Source organism: Myotis myotis, unplaced genomic scaffold (assembly GCF_014108235.1).
Source record: "Myotis myotis isolate mMyoMyo1 unplaced genomic scaffold, mMyoMyo1.p scaffold_m19_p_6, whole genome shotgun sequence".
In the NCBI taxonomy this organism is placed as follows: Eukaryota; Metazoa; Chordata; class Mammalia; order Chiroptera; family Vespertilionidae; genus Myotis; species Myotis myotis.
The window spans coordinates 65,703,039-65,721,874 of NW_023416368.1; the positions used below are offsets into that span (position 1 = coordinate 65,703,039).

General features: G+C 38.1%; 1 protein-coding gene across 1 annotated transcript in view; it reads right to left on the reverse strand.

The window, feature by feature from the left end:
* Nucleotides 1-7,487, reverse strand: part of GLRB (glycine receptor beta) — a 52,868-nt gene extending 45,381 nt beyond the window's left edge. The window contains exons 1-2 of the mRNA XM_036315172.1: nt 7,240-7,487; nt 5,441-5,591 (exon numbers count right to left, since the gene is read on the reverse strand). Of these exons, the coding sequence (XP_036171065.1) occupies nt 5,441-5,562 (122 nt within the window). The 5' untranslated portion in view covers nt 5,563-5,591; nt 7,240-7,487. The remainder of the gene's footprint in view (nt 1-5,440; nt 5,592-7,239) is intronic.
* Between the last annotated feature and the right edge of the window lie 11,349 nt (nt 7,488-18,836).

Below are 18,836 nucleotides of genomic sequence, written 5' to 3' on the forward strand. Positions count from 1 at the left end.
CTGTGAGAGGGGGCAGGCCAGGCTGAGGGACGCTCCCTCTAGTGCATGAATTTTCATGTACCAGGCCTCTAGTTCTGATATAAAAGTGGTCTTCAAAACTGTGGGTTCAGATTAATCTGTCTAGTGATTCTTGGCTTTGGCTGGCCTTGAATTCACCCTAAGAAGCTCTGCAAACTTCTGATGCCAAGCCCTCACCCTGCCCTCCAGATTTAATTAGTTTAAGTTGTTTAGCTCAGGCATCAGAATATTAAAAGCTCCTCAGATTATTCCAGTGATCAGATAGTCACTTGCTAGAAGAGAGAATTTACAGTGATAAAAGAACATGGAATTAAAACATGAGCAGATAGAGGAAAAAATAAGCTGACAATTATGACAAAGAATAAACTGCCTAAGAGGAAGGAGGAAATCCATATGTGAGTGTCAACAGAACTCCAGGAAAAAGGATATTCTATGGGAGGGTTGGTTAACAGGACAAAATGTCATAGTGAGGTTGCGATAAGGACTAAAAACTCTCTGTGTGGGGTTTAGCAAAAAGGAGAGCTGTTTTCAGCTGAGAAAGAGATTGAACCCAGAGAGATGGGTGTGGATAGAACAGAGAGCAGTAGGAAAGGAAATTGAATGAGAGAGTACACCTATTGAAAAGTTTGACTGGGAGCGACTTTAACAAGATGGAATAGGAAGCCTGGACCCTCCTTTACCCCATGGAAACAGCATTCCCTTTGTCAGAAGTCCAGGAAGAGGCTTCTACACCCAACAAGCTGCAATGAAACTAGGAGGGAAAGTGGGGACACACTCTTACCATAAACCGCACCCCAGAGCAGCATAACCGAATAACATCCAGAGCTCCCAGCTTCTCCCTGAGCAGGAAAAGGTCTTACCCCACATGTAACATCCCAGCTTTCCTAGATGCTACCCTAGATACTGGGTTCTATTTCCCCTGTCCCAGAGCAACAATGGGGCCCAGTATATGCCAGTCCTCTGGGGACTACAGAGAACCAAGCTATTATTGGAATAAGCAGAGTTCACCATAGCTCCACCCCGCCCCCTCAGTGCATAATAATTGGACTGTAAAACCCAGTTCTCCCTGTATCTGCACCAGCCATGGTCATAAGATTAATAATAGCCACTCACATGTGGAAACAGCCTACAAGTCCATTGACAGATAACTGGCTTTAAAAATAAAACATGGTATATGCATACAATGGAGTTGTATTTACCCTTAAAAAAGGAAATCTTGCCATATGCAACATAATGGATAAACCCTGAGGGCCTTATGCTAAGTAAAATAAATCAGTCACAGAAGCACACATATTGCATATCCTACTTATATGAAGAGCCTAAAATAGTCAAACTCAGAGAAGCAGAGAATACAATGGTGGTTGATGGAGTGAGGAGGCTATGGGGAATTGCTAATTAACAAGTAAAATTTCACTGATGCAAAGATGAATAAATTATAGAGATTTTCTGTACAATATTGTACCTACAGAAAAAAATACTGTAATATCTAATAAAAAAATCTGTGAAGAGGGCAGATCTCATGTCAAGTATTCATACCACAATAAAATGTTTAAATTTAAAAAACAACATGCAGTGACAACACTCAAAAAAGAAAAGTCATACTGTATGTATACATACAGTGAGTTTTAAGTGAAGTTATAGCTCAATTTCATTTAGAAAAAAACACAGTTAAATTAGTTTGCTGCTTTTTTTTGCGGGGGGTGGGGGCGGGGGGGGGGTGGGGAGGGCTGTTTCCTTGAACTATTTACAAAGCTATTGTTTGGAAACAAAACGTAATTTCTTGGCTTTCTCCTAAGGAGAATCTGGCACACGAAGAGATAAGTAAACACCAGCAGGACAAATTGGCATTGGATACAGCTCCGAAATACTTAAACTTTAAATATTAATAAAATAAAATTTTACCCCCTTAACATGAAAACTCTAGCAAGGAAAAAGAATGGCTACAGACAGGTGGGTTTCAGAGACATATTGCATTTTTCTATACTATAGTCCATAATGTAAAACTTGAATGGATTATAAAAGATGCAGTTGAGTGAGAAAAAGTTAATCCCAATTTCAGATTCTCCCCTCCCCCAAAATAGGAGTCAATGAGATCTAAATGATGGGTGAAAAAAAACAGCCTTAGAAGCAGGAGAGCTCACTCATTCACTCTAGGGAGGAAATGGAATAGAGGGAGATGGCACTATAGGCAGGATCAAATGCCCCCGTGGAAAATTGAGTCAGACAGTTTCCCTGTCCTCCTTAAAAGTGTCAAGCTAACAATCCAGAACAAGTTTCTTGAATAGCTGCCAAAATGTAAGAGTTCTTACATGAACACCTAGAAAATAAAATATACTGCACCATATTTTAAAACAAATCAGAACCTTAAAGGCACCCAGAAACAAATGTGACTAATTTTAAAATCTATTTGCAAAGGTATGATGATATCATATCCAGTACTTACCAAATGATTGGCATGACTGATAACTTCTATCACCTGTATTTTGTTGGCATTCTTTTTCAGGGGGAAAAAGAGGTTCCTTGAATGTGAATTTTCAAGAGTTGAAACTATTTCCCCCTCACAAAATTCATACTTAACCAGAACTACAAATTCTGAATATACTACACATGTAGTATTCCATAAATATTCAATGAGTCATTCAGCAAATATTTATTTAACAAGTGCCTGCCACCGCCAGGCTTTTTTTTTTGTTTTTTTTTTTGTTTTTTTTTTTTTAGGTCCTGGGAAAATACCAGCAAATAAAACACAAAAACACTTACATCCGATGGAGCTCAACCTCTGGTTCATGGAGTAATTGGCCACAGGATAAGAATAAAAAATAAAAAAAAATCCCTAGTTCCCATTCCTTAAAGAATTCTACTCAGTGCAATGGTTTGTATTTGATATGGCCTTTTTAAAAAAAAAACAAAACAAAACAAACAAAACAAACAAACAAACAAACAAACAAACAAACAAACAAAACACACAAAACTATTATCCCAGGGCTAGCCACATTTATGAAAATGTGGTTATTCCAATGTCATGGTAAATATCTTCATTCCTAATGAGTTTGTTTGCTTTGCCTTTTTTCCCATGTGTGGTTGTTTTTCTTGTTTACTGTTTAACTTAATGTTTGAATACAAATTAGAAACAAAATTGAGTCTATTTTATGAAAAGTTGACGTAAGTGAAGCCATTTTAAAATAGACCTAGAATAGCCATTCCAGAGGAAGTTCTTACAAGTCTTGCTCCATGAACCTTTGGAATGGTTGAACTAGGTGAAGTGACCTTAGCACTGGGCCAAGGCAACATTGTCGTATAAAGAATTATTTGTAAAACTAGCAGGAAAGCAGGCATCCCAACCACAAGAACTGTTGATTATGGACATTCTCTCTGAAGATAGAATCAGTAACCAGTCACATATAGCTAAAAAGTAACTCAGTGTGTGAACACCAATGGAAATTCCTTTCCTCTACTCATGCAATTGTTTCTTTTCATTTTCTCACAAAAAGTCCTTTCCTCTGTAATCAGAACACAATTTTGGTTTCTGCTTAAATCAATGCCCCCAAGTTGCACTTTTGTGACCTCAAATAAACAATGGTGCCTCTCACTTTGGCTTCTTATTTTAGGTTAACAAAACAATGTCAATAAAAATCCCAGCATTTTGTGTCTATACATATGCAAGTAGAATAGCTGATTCTAAAATTCATAAGGAAACACAAAGGACCTAAAATGGCCACAGTACGTCTAGAGAACAAAGCTAGAGGACATGCAGGCATTCTGCTATCGTAATTAGAAAGTGTGTTACTGACATAAGGTGCATAGTAATAAACCAGTGGGACAGGATGGAGAAACAAGCAACTGGTTTACAACAAAGATACAACGGCGTTGAAAGACACAATGGCCTTTCAATCAATGTGCTGCTTTTAAAAATGAGTCCTGACCCTATCCCACATCATACACACAAAAAAATTGAAATGGATTACAGAACTGAATGTGAAACTAAAGACAATAAAGCATCTAAGGGGGGAAAAAGCAGATTATCGTCATGACCCTGGAGTAGAGAGTTATTTCTTAAATAAAACACAAAAGCATTAAAAAAGGTTAATAAATCAAATCAGACTCAGACTTCATTAAAAATAAGTGCTTTAGTTCATCAAAAGACACTGTTAAGTAAGTTAAAACGCATACCAAAAATTGGAAAGAGAGCTGTAGTATATATATATATCTGACAAAGAACTCGCTCATGAATGTATAAATAACTTCTACATATCAATAATAAAAAATGGGCAGATTTTTTAAAAGGTGGGAAAACAACTTTAAAAAGTGAGCATTTTGCAAAAAGATTTATAACTAAAAGTCCCATATACTTAAGAAAAGGTGCTCAGAAACATTAATCATCAGGCAAATGCAAATTAAAATCACAATGTGATATCTTATACCCATATCAGATAGCTAAAATTCAAATGATTGCTGATAATATCAAGTTTTGACAAGGATGTGAAGCAACTGGAACTCTCACACATGAATGATGGGGGAGGAGAGCTGGAAAACTACCCATATCTCCTAGAGTTTAATATACTTGTACCCTATGATTCAGAAAATTCATTTCTCAATATATGGGTATGCATACTATCTTCAGTCTGGGTGAGTGTTTCCTATGTATGGTCTTATTTTAGTCATTGATAAAATGTTGAACACAATAAGGCCAAAATGTCACCAGGAAACATCAACCAGGTTGAAGATGTTCTACTAATTACCCAGTTGTTAACTCATCTAGTTTTAATATTGGGACCATATTTCTAAATATTGTCCATAGGGATCATATAAATTATTTTCAAGTGCCTTCACCAATCCAGATTTAATGACTTATAAAAGCCAATGATCTTTAGGTTGTTATTCACTCTTTAAACAAATTTTTATTTCGTGTGTGTATGTGTGTTATGCTGTTCTTTAGTGATTGAGTCAATAAGACCCTGCTCTCAAAGAGCTTTCAATCTAGAGGGGAAACTGTATTTATAGTACAGTATTATAAATATGATAGGCAGTTAGGGTACTATATAGGCACAGATTGTGTTTATCTCAATCAGACTATCAGAATTAGGAAAAGATTCCCAAAGGAGATAACAGGGTTTGAGTTGAGCTTGAGGTCATTAAGAAACAGTCAGATTCAAATGTTAAATGTATGGGTGTGATGCTCTTCAGAAAGTCTGGGCCAGACATAGGTTTAGGAGTCAACAGTAAATAAATGATATTTACAGTCATAGATTTGGACAAGACCACTAAGGTGGGAGTTAACAAAAGACAGGGCACATTGGCAAATTAGTGCATATTCTGATATGAAAGGTTCTGCTGATATGTGTTTCAATAAGCAACCTTAGTTGGATAAAAAAAAATGCAATAACATCTCTCCATATGAGAATATAAGGCATGAAGAACGTACGATGGGCATAGATACTGCTTCTTTTTCCCCTTCCCCTTCTTTGAAGACTTCTCTTTAGAATAGGCTTCTTCAACCCACAAGGAAATTAAAATAAAAAAGGCAATCGCCGGTAAAAACTTCATCGTGAAACGTTAAATTTCAGGAGGTGGATCTACAAGAAAGAACAAGAAAACATTTGCATGTATGAAGCAACTGATTAAGTATATGCCTATTTAAGGAGTAAAATCATTACTAACCAATAGACATTTGTACATCAAAACCTCATTGCTCATTCCTAGGAGGTTATACGTCACTATATATTTTGTGCTGATTTAGCAGTAAAAGTTAATTTAAATAATGGTAGGTAATAATATTGTACTGAAGAATAAAAGATAAGCATGTAATATTTCTGATTCTATAATTACACAAAATTGTAAAATGATATTGACTTGCACAGTAGATTAATCTATGCTTAGTAAGATATCTGGAAGGAAGTTTAACACGGTGTTAAAATGGTTTCTGATGCTATTAAGTTTGAATTAATTTTTGTTTCCTTTTTTCATTTTTAGATTGTTTTAAATTTGCGTGCATTTTTCCATAAACAATAAGACTAATTAAAGGGAAGATAATTTTAAGTATTAAAAATTGACAGAGATAAAAGAAAAAATTATCATCAAAGAGTTTCACCCTCTAAATGCACTGTGTTTTTAGTTATACACACTAATTTGCAAGCTTTTACCCCCCAAAAGGATGTATATGGGATTAAATTTGCTTTCTGGCTTTCCTCCTTGCTTGATACTAATGTTTATGACCCAAAGATGATTTCTGACTGCAGATATTCTAGGTAACATTATATAAAATGAAGTAGCAAGTATAGTTAGACTCTTCCAACTAATCTTCCTAGCCATATTTTAATAACATTTTCCGTGTTGAAATAAGAATTATATTCTTCCCAGTGTCTGATGCATCAACCCCCCCCCCCCAAAAAAAAAAAACCCTTCAACTTCTGCTAACACTGGAATATGTAAACCTCTTCTGCATTCTTCATTTCCAAACCATAAATTGTTTCACCTTCATTGCAGAAGGGGAGACCTATCAGATGCTTCAACATTAACTTAATTCCCACCACACCCTGACAAATGTGCTTCTCCCATGTCATGTTTTTCACCTCCCTTTCTTTCCCCCAATATTATTTCCCCACGTTTATCCGTTGCACCCCCTTACAGCAAGCCAGGTCCCTTCTAATGAAGACAAGAGAGGGTGCTTGTCAGGCCAACAACAAGAGCAGAAAGCTCTCTGTCAACTTACAGCATTGGACGCTCCCTGCCCCCAACCTCCCATGGCACCCACTTCCAGACACCTTTGCCCACAGCAGCAGGTACTTCGCCCCCCACCTTCACGTCCTTCCCCCAGAAAAACCAAGGGCCGTCCTAGCGGTTTGAATGGGCAGAGAGGAATTCAACTCTATGTTCTCCGCCTTCCCCTCCAACCTTGCAAAGGGGACAGCTGCAATGACTGAAGGATCTTCAGCAGCACCACGCCAGGGGCCCTCCCCACCAACGCGCGTTCTCTAATGACCCCGGCCCTCGGCATCCCTCCATCCTCGCCGGTACCCGCGCCCCCGTCCCTTGGCAGCGCTGGCAGCGCTCGCCTCCCCCCCCCCCCCCCCCCCCCGCACGCCGCAGTGCTCCCGTGCCCCCGCCGCCCCAGCCGTGACCCTGGCTTTCCGCAGAGACGCTAATCCCCGTCCCGAGGCCCCCGCCGCCCCCCACCCCCGTCCCCCAAGCCCTTCCTTCCTCAGTGGAACCCGGGACACGTACCCTAGGCGCCCCCGCCTCCAGCCGCCAGGCCAGGACCCGGCGGCACGGGGCCCAGACGGCGCTGGCTGCTGGGGTGCAGCGGGCGCAGAGCGGGCAGCCGCGTCCCGCCGCCCGCGCCACCGCCGAGCTCAGCTGACGCGCCTGCTCCGTGCGGAGCCTGCGCCGTGGCGCGCGCGGCCGGAGACCGCAGCCGCCCTCGGGCCGCAGCGGGGACCGGGGGCCGGGGAGCCTGGGACGGCGGGACGACGGAAGCGGGGAGGTGGGGGCGGGGAGAGGCATCCCGACCCAGCGTGCAGGGACGTCACAACACCCTCTCCTCCAGGCATCCAGGCATCGGAAGGGTTTGGAGCAGAAATACAGCATCCCCCCTCCCCCCCCCCCCCACACACACACCCTTGCTTTAGGGACTCAAGATGTTGAGCGCGGGGGTCGGGTAAGGACAGTGTTGGTACCAAAGGAAAAACAACCCCCTCTCCAGGAGCTGGAGTCATTTAGAGTCATCTTTTGACCGCTAGGAACAGAAAGCAATAGAACAGCAAATGACCTTCCGGAAAAGAAACGGGCAACCTGCAGTTGCTGTGATTTCCTCACTTGCCTAGACCCCCGGCATCTAACCTAATCTCTGAGCTTTATGTCTAATCTCTAAGAGCCTGATCGTTCTAAGCAACCTTAAGTTGATCAACATGACGAAAGCCATATAATCTTGCAGGTACTGTTTCAACATTTGTTACCTAATTAACATGGGCACAGAACTTTATGGTTTCCAAAACAGTTCACTGTGGCATCTCATTCGGCCCTCACAGCATTCATTCTCGGGCAAGTTTTATGTCTTCGTTCCCATTTTGCAGATGAAGAAAACGAAGCTCAGCTGTCTTCAGGGATAGTCTTGAATGGAATGTACCAGAGACTCCAAGTTTGATTTTACACTTCTGAGCCAGATCGGACTTTGGCTTTCTCTAGCAAAGTGTTCCTTGTCCTTACTGTTCACAAAGTGGCCCTTCATTTGGCTATGCAGCTCTTAGATAACAAACAGCTTTCCTATTATCTCTTGACTGTATGCCTAATGGTTGTTTTGTTTGTTTATTTTGTGTTGTTTTTCATTAAGAAAGCATGGGCTCAGGTGAGCATCATTTAGCACTGTGTTCTAGACCTACAGATGTACCCACTAATACATTTTCAAACCATATCATACGAGGAGAAGGGAGCACTGCTTGCATACAGTAATTGCCTGCCTCTTCTCATCAGAAGCAGGAGACATAGATGAATGTTTTGTAGACATGATAGGATAGGGGGAAAAACACACAAAACAAAACATGTAACCAACACTGGGAACACAGTACACAGTTGAGCATTGGATGTTTATCCTCCCGATTTCGTGGCTGACTGAGAACTGGGGCTCATTGCCACTGCCCAGCATCATAACTAATATCATACGGCATATTGCTAGCCCAGAAAAGCTCAAAGCTCAAAATTCAAAGTGCAGTTGCTGCTGAATGCTTATTGCTTTTGCATCATTGTAAAGACGAAAAATCGTAAGTCAAACCATCATAAATGGGAGACTGTCTGTGTAATCATGTTCTACAAGCTTTACAAGATACTCTGCTCCCTAATGTTAGTAACTCAGATTCTAAACCCAAGTGCTCAGGATGATCGACCTGGTCCCCATTGTTATGCTCCCCTCCCAATAACTCTGCCTGTTCCCCCCTTCACTCTGCCTCTTGCTCCCTCTGCTCCAGCCAAATTGCCGCTTCTCTACCATGCCCATGTAGGCAGGAGCCCACCTATTCATTCCAGCTGTTTCCCTCTGCCTCAAATGCCCTCTCTGAGAGCCACATGTTAACTCCCTAACTTCATTTTTTTTTTCTCAGATGTCACCCTCTCAAGAAGATTTAGCAAATATTGTTTAAAAGTTTAAAACTCCCACCATCCAAGGATTTCTGATCCCCTCTTACTTGCATTTTCTTTTTTTTCCATAGCACTTATTATGTCCTAAAATATTAGACAATTTATTCATGTAGTTGTCTTCTCTTTTTCCTGGCTAAAATGTAAGCTGAATTAAAAAGATGTTTTTGTCCATTGATGTTGTTCATGCACCTGGGATAGTGTTGAATAAAGGAGTAAAGTATGGCCTCGTTACTTAATTTCTCTATATTTCATGTTCATGTGTTAGTAAAATGAAAATGACAATACATAATTTACAGGATTGTTCTAAGAACTAAACAGGTTAATTCATGTTAAATGTCTGTTACATAGAATAGGGACCATAAATAATTACCTTTCTTCTTTTTATTGTTTCCTATTTGCTTAATGAAATTATAGATTTTTAATTAATAGGATCCTGGTGTACATTTCTGCTTTTTTTGTTCCTTTATTTACATCTGCAACTGGAAACATTTTATAGGCCTATCTCAAGACATTCAATTGGAACCCTATTTTCTATGCACTTCAGCTTCACATGGTCTATAATATATAAATTTTATTTTACTTGTTCATGAAACTTAAATATTGTCCTAAATATCCTGTTAGATTAAGAAATCAAACATTATAAGAAAAGAGGTTAGTCTCACCAAATCATTTATTCATATGACATAAGTACTTACCACTCTTGGTGCTTACTGTGTATATTCCTATAAAACATTAGTTCTAACTATATAAATTTACTTCTTTCTATTTTCTCTCTATATAAACCATATTTATTCTTTAATTATAGCCTGAATTATAATAGTCATTCACGATATTTTTTTACTGGAACTTCAGTCCATATGCCATTATAGCCATCAAATTTTTTTTTTTTTTTAAAGCATGTTTACCTGTTTGAGATGTGTTTTTGCCCAAATCATCCTCTTTAAAAATAACTCAAAAACAAATAATTGGAATGCAATTATAAATAAAGAGAAGATTACAACTGAGGATGATTAGAGTAATGGGTCAGTTATTTGGCATCTGTTAAGTACTATCCATACATTTTAAAAGACAACAGACCTTATATTGGAAAATGTTAATGAGTAGAGTCTTAATGTATTAGAATAATGCAAATAATATTTTATAACCCTAAATCACTTCCATATGTTTTCAGACACAGCATATTATCCTTAAAATATTCTCTAATATCCTAATTATTTAAAAACAAAATTTTAAACAGTACTAGACACATTTTATTCATTAGTTGTTTGTTGAAATAAATGTCATTATATTATACTTTAAAACCTTCAAGATAGATATTTTATACCCACATTTTAAATGAAAAACCAGAAGTTAAGAAAGAGAATTTAACTTATCCAAGATAATAAGGTTGAAAGAGTAAGAGATTGTTTCATCTTTAATGTCCTATCACAACATGAAGATTCTGGTTCTAGTTACACATGGGTGAGTGAAAACAGATTATATTTTAGACATAGATGTGGCTTGTACAGAATCTGGCTGTAGATTAGGAAATTGAAATCAAAGAAGCTGTTCTAGTACTAGATCCAGGCCCTTACTTCCAACTCCAAGTTGGTCCAAAGATGAACTAATATGTGAATGATGTTTCACTTAATTTTTTTTCTGTTCAACATAATAATAATAGCAATAATAATTATTATCATCATTATTGATTAAATGTATACTGTTTCCCAGATACTACAGAAAGCACATTAAATTTATTATCTCATCAACAACTTTATGGGTTCAGTACTATTCTAATTACAATTTAGAGATAAAGATTCAGAGGCATCATATAACTTCTCTAAAGTCACTTTGCTAATACAGTGGGGCCTTGACTTATGAGTTTAATTCGTTCTGAGACCGAGCTCGTTAAGGAGCTCATTAACTCAAATTACTCTATCAACTCAATGCAAAAAATTAGCCGAGAGACAGCTGGTATCTCAAAAAACTCGTTAGTCGGGACACTCGTAAGTCAAGGCCCCACTGTAAATGATGGAGATAACTATGCACCTAAGTTTTTCTGATTCAGGAAGCTGGGCTCTTAAAATATTTCTTTGTGTGATTCTAAATTGCTTATTCAATAATATCTCATGATACCCAGAAATACATTAATATACAACCAAAACCCCACCTTAACTGTGATTATATTATGAGAAGATAAAAGAAGAAACATAAATGAGATCTTCCTATTTGTGAATATGAGCATTGTAGGACACAGTTCAGCACAACCAAAGGCACCCTGTAACATCTGCCAACCCACTCTCAGCCCTTACTCCCATGGGGAGGAACTCTCTGTGATTGGAGGTGTATGGACTCAAAATAGATATAAAAGTTTTAATGTTTTATTCAGAGTATTCACTGCAAAAGCACCTACAAGATATTATACAGCTTTTTGAGAAATTAGACATATGTCCCAAATCTTCAGCAAAAAAAAGGGAGAGAAAACAAATCACCTTTAGGTAAATGACACAGGCTAGTCCAATAACAATTAACTGATTTTTAGCCCAAAACTCTTCACATCCGGATAGATAATACAAATTAACTGCCATCCACAGGTCTGTTTGTGTGAATTATTTATTCTTTTATTTTATAGTTAGCATGTGATTGTCAGCTGTTCATGACTGCTCAAAGCCAAACATTTCCTCTGAAGCAATAATAACAGTTATTGTGGCAGAAGCTGATGACTAGTAACTCAGGGCCATGAATCTTCCAGTCAAACAGAATCTCTTCCAAAAGTATTTGCAGTTTTTACCAAGTCTGAGCAAAATTATAGTCAAAGTTTTTGATAAGCTTTGAACCTGCCGATCAGCTTTGTTGCAGATCTGGGAAGAAGTCATACCTTCCAGCAGCCAGGATTTCTAGGCTAAATGTTCAAGACAACATGTTCTCTTCCTCTGGTGTTCAAAGCAGATATGTAATAGTGGTTTAGAAAGCAATCCAAAAATCTTTCTTTTAAAACCTTGTGAACAATGCCAATGGAGACATTTTTGTTATCTCCTTTTTTTCCCCCCTAAGACCTAGGTAAACAATTAATATTGGAGTAGCCTGTATGGACAATATTAAGAATTCATTCCTCTAGGTTGTCTAATATCAAGCTAGCTAGCTTAACAGAAAGTTCCAAGACTGCAGCTTATGGATTCTAAATCTGTGCCTTTTGGGAAATGTTTCATATTTATCATACCAATAAACTCCATTTATAATTTATGTACATGGCATTTGCGATTACAAATAAAAATTATTATTCTACTTTAGCAATTTTTTTTTTAGAGTGAGCAAGTGGCTGGATAATGGTTCTACCAATATTAAAAATCAGCTGTAGAAATAAAACCATGGTGCTTATCAAATAATTAGGGGTTTAAAATAAGACCTTAAAATCAAGCTCACAAAGCAAATTAGGCTCATAATTAACTTCTTAATCTTAATTTTAAAGAGTCTCTATCTCTAACCTAAAGACATACTTTAGCAATAGAATTTATGTATGTATACTGGTGCAGGAGAAGAACACCATGTGAGGGTAGTGGATCAGCAGAGGACAGAGAGCCCAGTATCTCCAAAATAATATGTTTGAGCAGGAAATTTTTAAAGCTATATATATATATATTCCATATACCTAAGGTTCCAAAAATATAACTCAGAAAATGCTGCTCTGTGCAAAAATAAAACATGAATAGGCTCCTGGTAGGTTAAAGAGATGATGAAAGCAGTAATTTCTGTGTTTTATATAAGAACACAGAATAGTAGCTAATTTAAGAAACTAGAGCCTGGCTAGGAGCATCTTTGAGAAAGCAGGGCATAAGGTGAAGGACTAGATTAAATGAAGGTCATGGAAGTTATAGAAATGATCAACTCTTAGAGACATTCTGGAGAGGTAATTAACTCTTCCATCAGGGATGATTTATACGGATAGTACTAGAAAGGGTAAAGCATGGTAACTATGCTTAATGAGATGGATGTCCTGATGGAGAGACTGCAAACAACAGATAGGAAAACTGCAAACAACATGAGAGGGTTCAACATTTAGCATTGCATCTTCAGAGTATTTATAGGAAGCTGAGTGGATAATCAACAAGAACTAGCAAGTTCAATACTGTATCAGTTTGCCAGGGCTGCCATAACAAAATTTTGCAGACTGGATGCTTCAACAACAGAAATTTATTTTCTCACAGTTTAGAATGTAACCATATTCGGAGATAAGGTCTTTAAAAAGGTGATTAAGTTCAAATGAGGTTGGTAGAGAGAAGCCCTAATCCAATGTGACTGGTGTCATATAAAAAGAGGAAGGGAAACCTAGGGATGTGTATTCACACAGAGAAGAGGGTGTATGAAGAGAAAGCAAGAAGACGGCCATCCACAAGCCAAGAAGAGAAGTCTCAGAGAAACCAGCCCAACTGGCACCTTGATCGTGGACTTCTAGCCTCCAGAACTATGAGGAAATACTCAAAGATAAGTCATAATTTTTGAACTTGATAAGTAGGTGGCTAATGGATACTTGTAGAAATAGGAAACAGAGAAAAAAGTGAAATTGTTGAAAGATGAAGTGTTCCATTTCAGCTGCATTGAGATTACAGCACCAGGTAGTGATGTCTAGCAGGCTGTAAGAAATGAAAACCTATCCTTAGGAGAAAGTCAGGGGTGGAGATGTAATATTAGGTACAACACCAGCGGATACAAAATGAAAATACAGAAAAGGAAAAAAAAACAGTTCAGCTGTATCTTTGCAGATGCTTACCGTTAGAGGAAGGAAGGTGGAAGCATTATTAAAATAGATAAGAAAACTTATGGAAGCGAATCAAAAAGAGAGTTTGAAAACAAAATAATAATTGATGAAGTCAAAGGCTACAGTCTGTGGTGTTCTATGAGTAAGATGGGGTTCTTTAGAAAATGGGGTGTGGATGAGATAAAGGACCAAAAACAAGTATTGTTACCGGACAGAAGCCTGCCAGGAGCAGGTCTGCCTCGGGCCTGCCTGTGGGATGTGGTTTCCTGACTTTGTGTAGGAAACATTTTGCAGCATGAGTCCTGATGGGTTTGAGAGTTTGTTTATTAAAGCTGGGGGACAATGAGACAAAGGGGGAAATTAGGGCAGAAGAAACAACGGGAGGTGCCTAGGCGGTGCCCTACTTTGGCTCTGGGAAAGTTAAGGCTGCTATTAGCTCACTGGGAAGTGAAGGTCACGGTGGTAGAAGTGAGCCTAGGCAGGGCTGCTTTAAGCTCACTGGGAAGTCAGAGAAAATGGGGGCCTTGGAGACAGGATCAGGGAGTGAGCCTGGTTTGAGCTGCTGTTTCCCATTGCTTCCCTGACTGCAAGTCTTACAAATAAAAAGTGCACCCGGGAAAGGGCCTGGGAGCCCTCTACACTAGAGCAAGCTCTTGTCCTGAGGGCTTTTTATCTTTTTATTTTCCTGCAGGCAAGAATCTTAAGGGAAGGTTTCATTAGAGTATTCACCAGCTTTGCAGGTGCATTTTTAATATGCTGATGCATTAAAATGAGTATATAGGGGAGTTTTGGGTTATAAACTCCCCTATATATGGGCACCTTGATCTTAGACATCTAGCTTCCAGAACTATGAGATAAAATATGACCAGATGGACAGTTAAGAAGTGTGATTAGCAAAAGACCATGTTGATTTTGAATTGTTTCCACACACTAAAAATGTCCTTAAAATAGATTAAGCAAACAACGCAGTAATTTGAAAGTAGGTCACTTTCAAACTAACTTATTGTGATTCCCAAGTAACACACCATTGTTATTTCAGTTCTGTGCTGTATTAATTCCATCTTGGTGTTTTTTATTCAATATAATTGATTTAAATGGTCATTTATAAATCTGTTAACAATTTTAAATTGACCCATTAATGAATTCTGTACAAAACGTTAGTGCCAATCTAAGTAATTTTATACCTAAAAATTAAAAATGGTATTGGCAAGAATGGCTGCTCTAACACAAATCAGTGTTTTTCAAGCAACTTCCTCTACCGCTGTGGCAGTAACCTGGGATTGCTAAGCCATGGGAAGTTTGATACAAGAACAGTATCAAAGGCAAGTATACAAAAGGAAGGAGTTTACGTATTTGCATGCAGCAGGCAGGCTTGTCCTGGGAACATTTAAAAAGGGAGGAAGAGAGTCATTTATACCTGAGGCTGGAGATTTGAAGCATCCCTAGGGAATCTTTTCCACTGAATTTATGAATTCAAGATTTCATCTACCTAAATTTTGATGAAATCATAACAAAATAAGGTCAGAATTGCTAACTATTTAATATAAATCTCTGTCAATGGATTCTGGAAAATTTCCAGATGAATCCCATATTTGAATTTCATAAGGATAAAAAATTATTATTTACTTTTTTTCTAATATAGAATAGAATGATATATATTTAGGAAGATAAACATACAAAAAGAAGTAAATATGATCCACAGGTCTATGCCTCTTAGAAAATTATGAGTTTTTCTTTGTGTTTTAGTGTGTTGTCAAAAGAAATATATAAATTTCCAGAAGTAATCCTTTATTGCCATCCTACCTTGGTCAGTATAATTCCTAAGGAAACTATTCACAATTGATTGAGTTAATTATTTCCGTTTGAAAACCAAGACAGAAGATGTCTCAACCAGATGCCAAATTGGTAGTGTTATTGATGGAATAGCTAAAAGCCATAGTGGTTTTATTAGGCTCGTGAAAGAATGTACTTTAAAATTTACAATAGATGGCACTTAGTGCAGTTTCACTGATTTCATTATGAACACTTAAATTCTGCTTTTAACAAATTTGTAGATCCAAGTGGGAATTGATCTGGAAGAAGATGAAAAAAGCCAAGAAGGATGAAGTATGCCAAAATTTAAGAAAGTCAAAAGAAACTGGAATGTTAACATGTGAATAAAGCCTAGTAAATGTAATATTTTTTCCATTGTTCTTGAGGCAATGTGTTTATTATCTCCACATTGACAAGTAGACAAAAATACACTTCAGGAAATAGGCCTCTCCATTTCCACAATTTATCAGGATAAATTATTTTGTGAAAAATAGGGCATTATTGATTTGAGTGCTTTAGCTTGGGCAGACACAAAATAGTGATTGAATAGTTTTTCTAATACACAGACATACATGTATTTCTTTACTTCAGCTAATTCAAATGTTAGGATCTCTTCCTATCTAATAAAGAGAAAATATGCTAATTGACCCCCACACCATCGCAAAGATGGCAGTGCCCACAGCCAATAAGGAGGGAATATGCTAATTGACTACCCCACCCTCAAAGATGGCGGTGCCCACAGCCAATAAGGAGGGAATATGCTAATCGACTGCCATTCCCTCAAAGATGGCAGTGCCCACAGCCACAAGATGACAGTGCCCAGTCCCCTCAGCCCCTCCAAGGTGGCAGGTACGCCCCCAGCCTTGCTCCGTGCCTGCCTCCGGAGTCCCCCAGTCCCCTCAGCCCCCCAGCCACCCAGGGCCACCCGAGGTTCAGGTAACCAGGGCTGGCTGAGGCTTGTGCTGACGGCAGTGGCAGCAGCAGAGGTGTGATAGGGCGTTGCTTTCCCCTGATCGCTGGGTCACCTCCTGCGCCTGAGGGCTCCCAGACTGTGAGAGGGGACAGGCTGGGCTGAGGGACCCCCCCTCCAGTGCATGAATTTTCATGCACTGGGCCTCGAGTTTACTTATAAATACATAATGTTAAAATTCTTTGATCTTCTTTAGGCATGTTGTTGTTGTTAATCCTCACTCAAGGATAATTTTCCATTTATTTTTAGAGAGAGTGGAAGGGAGGGGGAGAGACACAGAGAGAGAAAAACATTGATGTGAGAAAGACGCATTGATTGGTTGCCCCCCACACGCACCCTGACCAGGGTCAGAACCTGCAACTGAGGTATGTGCCCTTGACCGGAGTCAAATCTGGGACCCTTCAGTCCTCAGGCTGATGCTTTATCCACTGAGCCAAACTGGATAGGGCTAATTTTTATTATTTGAACAGATGAAAGGAGTTAATAACTAACAGGAGATTTTATAAAGATGGCTTTCTATGTTACTAATAAATCCTCTTTTTAAAAAATTACCTTTTTAGTAGTGCGTGTGCTTGTGTGCATGTGTGTGTGTGCGCGCGTGTGTGTGTGTTTTGAGAACTTAGGCTGAGGGGTTGAGACCAAGGGATACAGCTTAGGGAGAAGTAGGAAACTGAATAATCTTATAAAAGGACTCTTTTACAAGGGCTCTGCAGGGAGCAGCTTTTCTCTTGCAAGACAATGCATTGTGAAAAGGGAAATTAGAGTGATGACATTCTATCCCATGGCTTTTATGGTGGAACTGTCCTTAGGGGCTTTGTGATTATAATATGGGAAAAGGCATAATGTAACTTGTCTCTGTGTCCTGTTAAGGAGAAGAGGAAACCCAGAAGAAGAATACAAGTTGTACTAACTCCATAAGAGCTTACTAACCTGGAGGCTTCCGAACACAGCCACTGAATCTATGGGTCACAGCTTGCCAGCCTTTTGGCATTTGGCCAACCAATCTCTCATTACCTGGATAAGGCATTCCCAAAATAGGAGTAAGGAAATAAAAATGAATTCTTAAGATGATACAAGGAGACATTTCAAATAAATTAACAAAAACAGGTTGAAAATGTTAAAAAACAGTATGATTTTCATACATAAAAAAGTTAATAAAGGAAACTTAAAAATATATTATTAAAACAAATCAACAAATAGGAAAATCAAAGATCAGAAGAATCCTTACTAACTTGCATGCATCACATGTTAGAGCTAAGACATCTATAGCAAAATTGTTATTAATGAAAAGAGAAGTACACAATTCTGTAATCTTGGTAGGAGATTTTTAAGATGCCTCTCAAAATTGTGAGATCGAGTGGGGGAAAAGGATAAAGAATGAGTTTGCTTGTTTATTTTTCTTTCATTAACCAGATATATGATTCTCTTTGCTCCTAAGAGGAGTTTGTGGTGACTGAAATATAGAGTAACTAAACTATCTCAATTTTATCTCCCTGCTGTCTCTCTCCCATCCCCGTGCCCATCTGTCTGGTTTGGGAACAAATCATGCTGAGGATAGAATTTGAATGACACAATTACCATGACTGATAATTTTATAATTAATGAAAGAAAGAAAGAAAAATTAAAGTCCACAGGTTATCTTATTCAAAACCCCAATTATTTTTTCCTGCAGTAGTAGCTAATGGTTATTTATAAGGCTGTAATGAATAATTTAATTAATTCTAGGAAAATGAATCTATAGAGGCTTCATTTTTAAGCTACAATTCAATAAACTAAAAATTAGCTACAAATGACTGGAAACATACACACACATAAAGCCCTCTATTTCCAAAATTAAGAACACATTCCTAAATAATACTTGGGTTAAAAAGGAAATCACAACTAAATATATGAGCTTTGAAATTAATTATGATTCTCTATATTTCAAAAGTAATGGATTTAAACCAAGTCAATGTTGAGAAGAAAATTTATAACTGTAAATGCATTTAAAGAGCACAAGAATATTTTAAATAAATAGATTAAACATTAAATCCAAGAAGTTACATAAAAACAAGAACATTATTTCATTTTAAATATAGAATGAAACAATAAAATCAAAGCAAAATTAAGTTATATAACAAACAAATTATACCAATTAAGCAAAATAACTTCTGGCAAAGTCTTATTTTGTATCAA